Here is a 10,307-nt window from a genome sequence, read left to right on the forward strand (position 1 = left end):
ATATATGGTATGTCACTAACTGCCCATCATTATGTATGTCATTACTGGCCCATTATTATGGTATTGCCATTAGCTGGCCCATCATTATGGTATGTCACTAGCTGGCCCATCATTATGGTATGTCACTAGCTGCCATCACTTATGGTATTACTGCTGGCCCATTCCTTATGGTATGTCACTAATTGGCCCATCATTATGGTATGTCACTAACTGGCCCATTATTATGGTATGTCACTACCTGGCCCATCATTCTGGTATGTCCCAAGCAAGACAATAATGATGATATGTCCTACTGGCCCATCATATGGATGTCACTAACTGGCACATCATTATTGATATCTCACTAGCTGGCCCATTCATTATGGTATGTCACTAGCTGGCCCATTGTTATGGTATGTCACTACTGGACCATTATTATGCCTAGTCAATAGTGCCCATCATTATGTAGTCGCTAACTGGCCCATTATTATGGTATATCACTAGCTGGCCCATTATTATGATATGTCACAAACTGGCCCAATCATATGCATGTCACTACTGGCCCATCAATTTTGGTATGTCACTAGCTGGCTCTCATTATGGTATGTCAACTAGCTGGCCCATCATTATGGTATGTCACTATGCTGGCCCATTCATTATGATATGTCGCACTACTGGCCCATTATTATGGTATGCACTAGCTAGCCCATCATTATCGTGTGTTCCTAGCTGGCCCATCATTATGGTATGTCACTAGCTGGCCCATCATTATGGTATGTCGCAACTGGCTCATTATTATGGTATGTCACTAACTGGCCCATCATTATGGTATGTTCACTAGCTGGCCACATTATGGTATGTTGCTAACTGCCCATCATTATGGTATGTCACTAGCTGGCCCATCATTATGGTATGTCACAACTGGCCCATCATTATGGTATGTCACTAGCTGGCCCATCAATTTGGTATGTCACTAGCTGGCCCATCATTATGGTATGTCGCTAACTGACCCATTATTATGGTATGTCACTACTGGCCCATCATTATGGTATGTCCTAACTGGCCTCATTATAAGTCGCTCTGATAAGGCGTCTGCTAAATGACTTAAATGTAAATTAATGATATCTCACTGCTGGCCATCATTATGGTATGTCGCTAACTGGCCATTATTATTGGTATGTCACTAACGGCCCATCATTATGGTATGTCACTAGCTAGCCATCATTATCTGTGTTACAGCTGTCCCATCATTATGGTATGTCGCTATTGGCCCATTATTATGGTATGTCACAGCTAGCCCATCATTATGGTTGTGTTACTAGCTGGCCCATCATTATGGTATGTCACTAGCTGGCCCATCAGTATGGTATGTCGCTAACTGGCTCATTATTATGGTATGTCACTAGCTGGCCCATCATTATGGTATGTCGCCTACTGCCATTATTATTGTATCACTAGCTGTCCCATCATTATGGTATGTCGCTAACTGGCCCATTATTATGGTATGCCACTAGCTAGCCCATCATTATCGTGTGTTACTAGCTGGCCCATCATTATGTATGTCACTAGCTGGCCAATCATTATGGTATGTCGCTAATTGGCTCATTATTATGGTATGTCACTAACTGGCCCATCATTATGGTATGTCACTAGCTGGCCCATCATTATGGTATGTTGCTAACTGGCCCATTCATTATGGTATGTCACTAGCTGGCCCATCATTATGGTATGTCGCTAACTGGCTCATTATTATGTATGTCACTAACTGGCCCATCATTATGGTATGTCACTAGCTGGCCCATCATTATGGTATGTCGCTAAACTGACCCATTATTATTGGTATGTCACTACCTGGCCCATCATTATGGTATGTCCCAAGCAGACGATAATGATGATATGTCACTACTGGCCCATCATTATGGTATGTCCCTAACTGGCCCATCATTATGATATCTCACTTGCTGGCCCATCATTATGGTATGTCGCTAACTGGCTCATTATTATGGTATGTCACTAACTGGCCCATCATTATGGTATGTCACTAGCTGGCCCTCATTATGGTATATCACTAATTGGCCCATCATTATGGTATGTTGCCAACTGGCCCATCATTATGGTATGTCACTAGCTGGCCCATCATTATGTATGTCGCTAACTGGCTCGTTATTATGTATGTCACTAACTGGCCCATCATTATGGTATGTCACTAGCTGGCCCATCAATTTGGTATGTCACTAGCTGGCCCTCAATTTGGTATGTCACTAGCTGGCCCATCATTATGGTATGTCACTAGCTGGCCATCATTATTGTATGTCACTAGCTGTCCCATCATTATGGTATGTCGCTAACTGGCCCATTATTATGGTAGCCACTAGCTAGCCCATCATTAGGTGTGTTACTAGCTGGCCCATCATTATGGTATGTCACTAGCTGGCCCATCATTATGGTATGTCGCTAACTGCTCATTATTATGGTATGTCCACTAACTGGCCCATCATTATGGTATGTCACTAGCTGGCCCATCAATTTGGTATGTCACTAGCTGGCCCATCAATTTGTATGTCACTACTGGCCATCATTATGGTATGTCACTAGCTGGCCCATCATTATTGTATGTCACTAGCTGTCCATCATTATGGTATGTCGCTAACTGGCCCATTATTATGGTATGCCTCTAGCTAGCCCATCATTATGGTGTGTTACTAGCTGGCCCATCATTATGGTATGTCACTAGCTGGCCCATCATTATGGTATGTCGCTAACTGGCTCATTATTATGGTATGTCACTAACTGGCCCATCATTACGGTTATGTCACTAGCTGGCCCATTGTTATGGTTTTCACTACTGGCCCATTATATGGTATGTCACTAGCTGGCCCATCAATTTGGTATGTCACTAGCTGCCCATCAATTTGGTATGTCACTAGCTGGCCATCATTATGGTATGTCACTAAATGGCCCATCATTATTGTATGTCACTAGCTGTCCCATCATTATGGTATGTCGCTAACTGGCCCATTATTATGGTATGCCACTAGCTTGCCCATCATTATGGTGTGTTACTAGCTGGCCCATCATTATGGTATGTCACTAGCTGGCCCATCATTATGGTATGTCGCTAACTGGCTCATTATTATGATATGTCACTACTGCCCATCATTATGGTATGTCCCTAACTGGCCATCATTATGATATCTCACATGCTGGCCCATCATTATGGTATGTCGCTAACTGGCTCATTATTGTGGTATGTCACTAACTGGCCCATCATTATGGTATGTCACTATTTGGGCCCATCATTATGGTATGTTGCCAACTGGCCCATCATTATGGTATGTCACAGCTGGCCATCATTATGGTACGTCGCTAACTGGCTTATTATTATGTATGTCACTAACTGGCCCATCATTTTGGTATGTCACTAGCTGGCCCATCATTTTGGTATGTCACTAGCTTGCCCATCAATTTGGTATGTCACTAGCTGGCCCATCATTATGGTATGTCACTAGCTGGCCCATCATTATTGTATGTCACTAGCTGTCCCATCATTATGGTATGTCACTAGCTGGCCCATTGTTATGGTTTGTCACTACTGGCCCATTACTTTGGTATGTCACTAGCTGGCCATCATTATAGTATGTCGCTAACTGGCCCATCATTATGGTAGTCTAGCTGGCCCATTATTATGGTATGTCACTACTGGCCCATCATTATGGTATGTCACTAGCTGGCCCATCAATTTGGTATGTCACTAACTGGCCCATCATTATGGTATGTCACTAGCTGGCCCATCATTATGGTATGTCACTAGCTGGTCCATCATTAGGTATGTCACTAGCTGGCCCATCATTATGGTATGTATCTAACTGGCCCATTATTATTGTATGTCACTAGCTGTCCCATCATTATGGTATGTCGCCTAACTGGCCCATTATTATGGTATGCCACTAGCTAGCCCATCATTATGGTATGTTGCTAGCTGGCCCATCATTATGGTATATCACTAGCTGGCCATTATTATGGTAGTCACTAGCCGGCCCATTATTATGGTATGTCGCCACCTCTGGTCACTTGTGTTACCTGGTGCTCGTAGTGGTAGGCCGTTGTCCAGGCGACTGGGCTTTGTGGCGATGAAGAGGTAGCAGAGGACACAGACTGTTGATGAGGAAGGCCAGGAGGACCACCGCTGCTATGGACAGACCTATCAGAGCCCAAAGCTGGGGAGGAGAGAAGAAGAGGGGAGGTGAGGGGGAGAGGGAGGGATGGAGAGGGGGAGAGAGAAGGGAAGAGGAGAGAGAGAGATGAGGGAGAGGGAGGGGATGGAAGAGGGGGAGAAGGAAGGGAAGAGGAGAGAGAAGGAAGAGGAGAGAGAGAGATGAGAGGAGGAGAAAAAAAGAGACAACCAAGACAATAATGATGATATGTCACTAACTGGCCATCATTATGATATCTCACTAGCTGGCCCATTGTTATGGCATGTGACTAGCTGGCCCATTATTATGTCATGTGACTAGCTGGCCCATTGTTATGGTATGTCACTACTGGCCCATTGTGTATGGTATGTCACTAGCTGGCCCATCATTATGGTATGTCACTAGCTGGCCCATTATTATGGTATGTCACTACCTGGCCCATCATTATGGAATGTCCCAAGCAAGACAATAATGATGATATGTCACTACTGGCCCATCATTATGGTATGTCACTAACTGGCCCATCATTATGATATCTCACTAGCTGGCCCATCATTATGGTATGTCACTAGCTGGCCCATCATTATGGTATGCCACTAACTGGCCAATTATTATGGCATGTGACTAGCTGGCCCATTGTATGGCATGCTGAACTGTGTGTGTGTGTGTGTGTGTGTGTGGTGTGTGTGGTGTGTGTGGTGTGTGTGTGTGTGTGTGTGTGTGTGTGTGTGTGTGTGCATGCGTGCATGTGTGCCTGCGTGTGTCTCGATATTCCAGGGTTGGAACCCAGTGAGGGCCCCAGCCACTCCGGCCCAGCACCTTCCATCGGCCCTCACGGCTTCAGGAAGCACTTCTTCAGCAGGAAGCTGGACTGTGACAACCAGCCACCCGACCCTGAGAGAATGTTCCAGAGGTGCTTCGTCACCACCGTCAACATGGAGGGCCCATCGTAGTGCTCAAAATATGGAGGGCACTTTGTAGGATGCTTAGGAGGTAATGGAGGGCCCTTCGTAKTGCTCTTAATATGGAGGGCACTTTGTAGGATGCTTAGGAGGTAATGGAGGGCCCTTCGTAGGACGCTTAATATGGAGGGTACTTCGTAGGACGCATAAAGGCCCAGTGCAGTCAAAAACGTGATTTATTTGTGTTTGATATATATTTAGGTTGGGATAATACTGTGACATTTTTTAAATTATGATGATGCCCTATTAGTGYAAGAGCTGTTTGTAAAGACTGCCTGAAATTTCAGCCTGTTTTGGTGGGATGGAGTTTTGGCCTGACTGGTAACATCACCAGGCAGTAAATTGGTTAACAGATTAATAGGCCAATAAGAGAGGTCCAAAACTCAGCCAATAACAGTTAGTTTCCTCCTCCCAGACAGTCCTTTCAAAGTTCTTGCATGAGAAATTGCTCTTGTTATGAAGCCATTGTTTCGTTTTGACCATTTTGATTCAAAACAATCACATTAAGGTACTTAATTGTTACCCAGAAATAATTTGATATTGAGATAAAAATGTATGCATTGGGCCTTTAATATGAAGGGCGCTTCGTAGGACGCTGTCTTCTAAAGGCAGCCAGATGTTTACTTGTTCTGGCTGGAAATGAGTGTATAGAAGACTACGCCACACAGTGGGAGGACTGGACAAGCAACAACCATTAATGACCATGTTCTGTATGGACTGGAGTAGTACAGAGTTTGTCAATGTTCAAACAGTGGTTGGCTGGTTAACCCACTCTAGAAACATTTCAGTTGAGCTTCTTTTTTTTTTTTTTGATGAAAATAAACTTCAACAAACAGAAAGACAGAAGTCACACTGAACAACTGTGGAGCCGAAGCATTGTCTGTCTTGCCTCACCTCTGTATTCCAATGTTGTTTGATGAAGCAAGGGAAAGGACAGAGGGAAATGTTTTCATCCATTTTAACTGTGTCTGATTTAACAGAAGCTCATGTGTATTCCAAGACAGACACTCTCAGATAACAAGCTCCTCGAACCAGCATTACTGAACTTCAACGTCGATAGTCTGCATCCAACCCTTTGTGTGATTCTTCACCTTCTATCGGGACACTGTTTTTGATTGTCGACGTGTCTGTGTGTGAAATGTTTATTTGGTTGAGAATGTTGCCAATGGGACAACAAGTGTCTACAGCATATTCACATCCAATAGAACCGATAAGGAAGTAGATCAGACATAGTACAACACATAACAGAATGTCTCAGAGTTCCAGTTACCTTAACTTGGACCCTGTTGTCGCTAGGGTCAAAGCGTTAAAGGTGGAATCCATAACGGTAAAACTGACACGTCTTTTTACAACAAATAAATGACTCCCTCTGACGACATCATCATCATTCGACGCGCGATAGACCAACAGCGTACGTACTGTAATTATTTATTTTCACGATGCTGGACACTCCATAACTCGGTTTCATCAACAAAAACAATAACAAATGTGCTGGCGCGAACAGCAGCGTCGTTTGCCCTTATGTGGATTTCAGCTTTAAAAAGGTCATGTCTGTTATTATATAAAAATACATGAAATTGCTTGTTGAAACATTGTATGTTGAACTGTCATCTGTAAACTGTCATGTTGGATTTTCTCAGAACATTGATTATGGCAGAGATTATAGAACCTATCCCCATATRTTCCACCGCTGTCCCCCCCCCCCCCCACCACCATGTTCAGAAACACTTTAATTCATGTGGCCTTAAAGTCATTGTGTCGCCAATTTGCCATATACAATGGTCGCATGCCATGAGACATCAGTTGTGTGAGTCACGTCTTTGTTAGTCATGCTTCAAAACAGAGTAACTTGTCAAAGAGGAAATATGTTGCACCTTTATGGGTTATTATCACAGCAGGCAACACGTGTTATGTTGTTTTCCCAATCTACTATAGTGTGTGTTTTGGCTGAGTGCACAACACATTAAAATGTACTTACAAAAATAAATGCATGTGTCCTTTCAATATTCAAAGTGCTTTATAAAAAACAAACTATTTCTTTATATACATTTGAAAAAAGTACGAGAAGCAGATGCTATATCAATTTACATAAGCTATCCACRGAGCTATGACAACACCCCCATGTGGTTACATAAAACACAAACTAAAAATGGGACAACTGTTGACGAGAGCGGGGGCGTTTGGAGCTCACCCTCTCCAACATGAACAGCAAATAGTGTATGTACATAAAGTATATACACATTATATATATTGTATGTATGTACGTACAGAATCTCCATATATGCCTCTGGATAAAGAGGAACATMGGAATGAAGACAGTAAAACCATTCTGCCACTCAGTGTTGATGACGTCACCATTTCCAACCACAATTAAGGGCTCTGTTCAGTCTGGGAACCCGAAGCGTTACAGATTCCACAACAGAAATTTAAAGGTCATTTTCGACTTAGCCGACATACGCAGCGTTTACCGTGAATGCAGTCTCTGTTAAAATCAGGAACGTTACATTTTCAATCACGTTGTAAATCTGAACTCCCACAACGCGGATTGAAAAGAGCCCCGAGACATCAAACATCTCATCTTCTATTCTCCTGCACCTTAACTACGTTGTCCGGACTTCTTCCCCATCATCCCCATTCCCCTCATAAAAACACTGTGTTTAAAGCACTGAGTCAATAACAGGGAAGATGGAGTAGACAGATGTCCATTATTTCTCTCATTCACATGGTTCAATACAGTCCTTGAGAAGACAGAAAGATCAGCTCCCCAAAAAATATTCTCATCATCAAGAGAGGACCGCACAAATGAAGCTATCGATCGCAGGTGAAGATAAATGGTGGCGAGGGCAAAACAAGCTCACGTCCTCCCCATAACCCCATACTTATCCTCCCCATAACCCCATACTTATCCTCCCCATAACCCCATACTTATCCTCCCCATAACCCCATACTTATCCTCCCCATAACCCCATACGTATCCTCCCCATAACCCCATACTATACCCTCCCCATAACCCCATACTTATTCCTCCCCATAACCCCATACTTATCCTCCCCATTAACCCCATACTTATCCTCCCCATAACCCCATACTATCCTCCCCATAACCCCATACTTTATCCTCCCCATAACCCCATACTTATCCTCCCCATAACCCATACTTTACCCTCCCCATAACCCCATACGTATCTTGAGAATGCTGCAGTAACATGAGCATGGTTACCATTTCCCCTCATTATAAAGTGTGTGAAAAGTACAGTCACCCCCAAAAAATACTAAAATTCCCTTTACGTTGATGGACTTTTTGCGAATCCAATCAGTTTTCCACGTTGATTCAACATCATCACATTCAATCATAATTCAATCAGTTTATACCCAGGGGGGGCATGTTATCATCAACAGTATGGATATATTGGGGCGGCAGGTAGCCTAGTGGTTAGAGCGTTGGACCAGTAACAGAAAGGTCGCTAGATCGAATCCCCGAGCTGACAAGGTATAAATCTGTTATTCTGCCCCTGAACAAGGCAGTTAACTCATAGTTCCTAGGCCGTCATTGTAAATAAGAATTTGTTCTTAACTTACTTTCCAAAGTAGAAATAAATCATCTACATCTCTTTCCTATTATCCTTTGTGACTCCGTGCTTTTTACACTGTTGGGGAAATGGTGATAATCATAACAAGTCGTGATCTCCATGTTTCTGCATCTTCACTAACCTCGTCCTCAGGCTATTGTGCACAGTGCATATAGGCCTGGGATATCAACCAATCAAAGGTTGGCCTTGGTGTGAGTGCCCATAGAATTCTAATAGGAATTTAATTTTAGCGAATCACAAGACTGCGAGGCGTGGCTCTGTGCTTGTGGTGTGCTAACGTACGGGGAGGGTTAGGGGGAAGGTGTTGTGGGAGATGATTGGTTTGTAGATTAAACCAGTGCCTACGGTTTGCGCTGGGAGTTTCTCCCGGCTCTCTGTACTGGCTAACGAAGGCCAAGTTTATCTGGTCCACCAGGCTCTTTGCGCATTTCGGAGGAAGTGTCTGGGAATGAGAATCTTCACAGGTCAGTATTTTCTCCTGTTCATCCACAAACATACTGGAGCACAAAGGCTGTGTTTACACAGGAAGCCTAATTCTGATATTTCCCCAATTATTGGCAAAAAATCTGAGTTGATTGATGTAAACGCAGCCAAATCAACCCCATGTCCCTTTCTCAGGTAATTGTCTCTCACCCATCTACCCTCGCACCCCTCTAGCCTATTCTCGCACCCCTCTAGCCTATTCTCAGATGAGCCAAACCTCTTGATATTTGGCTGATTAGTTGTTGTGTGGAAGGTAACCGAAGGCTTTCAGATTCCACAGTCTCTCTTCTGATGATTCCTATAGATTCTCTCTAAGATGTCATTTCACAAAACAGCAGTATTTTTCTCAGGCAGGGTTTTGGGGTAAAACGGTCCAGATCTGACACTTTGTACTGCAGGCCTAACGTGATCAAAGACTGCATGAGTGTCAATCAGATGTCATTTTTCAGCACCAAAAGGGAGCCATGTAACAGCATGGAAGACATTAAACAACATGGAGAATTTATCAGCGCCTCAGGTTACAGAATGTAGCCTAGATGTTGAAAGGGGTTCTTTTGGGAAAACGGTACATAATAGCCTATGATTGGCAGTCAATAAGAAGACCAACATGGTACTATGATTTCAATTACAACGGTGCAGTAGAAAAGGGGAGTCCAGGAATGGCTGCAATGACAAGTTGGCTGCCATTATCAGCCAATGACAAWCCCCGATTGGTCGAGTCATGACAAGAAGACATGGGTGAATGAATGGCTAAAATATACGAATTCGTTCACAACCCATTTTTCATGAGAGCAGTGGGATGTCTGATGTCCCAGCGCTCCCGAGTGGCGCAGCGGTGTAAGACACTGCATCTCAGTGCTAGAGGCGTCACCACAGACCCTGGTTCGATTCCAGGCTGTAATCACAACCGGCCGTGATTGGGAGTCCCATAGGGCGGTGCACAATTAGCCCAGCGTCGTCCGGGTTAGGATTTGGCCGGGGTAAACCGTCATTGTAAATAAGAATTTGTTCTTAACGGACTTGCCTAGTTAAAAAAATATTAAATTAAAAGGTTAAAATAAATAGGGCTCTGGTCATGAGTAGTTGACTATATGGGGAATA

General features: G+C 43.6%; 1 protein-coding gene across 1 annotated transcript in view; it reads left to right on the forward strand.

The window, feature by feature from the left end:
- LOC139023439 (protein shisa-like-2A) overlaps window positions 1-7,121 on the forward strand; it is a 13,737-nt gene extending 6,616 nt beyond the window's left edge. The window contains exon 2 of the mRNA XM_070436592.1: window positions 4,942-7,121. Coding sequence (XP_070292693.1) covers window positions 4,942-5,125 — 184 coding nt within the window. The 3' untranslated portion in view covers window positions 5,126-7,121. The remainder of the gene's footprint in view (window positions 1-4,941) is intronic.
- Window positions 7,122-10,307: the final 3,186 nt, after the last annotated feature.

Source organism: Salvelinus sp. IW2-2015, linkage group LG32, assembly GCF_002910315.2.
Source record: "Salvelinus sp. IW2-2015 linkage group LG32, ASM291031v2, whole genome shotgun sequence".
NCBI classification, from domain to species: Eukaryota; Metazoa; Chordata; class Actinopteri; order Salmoniformes; family Salmonidae; genus Salvelinus; species Salvelinus sp. IW2-2015.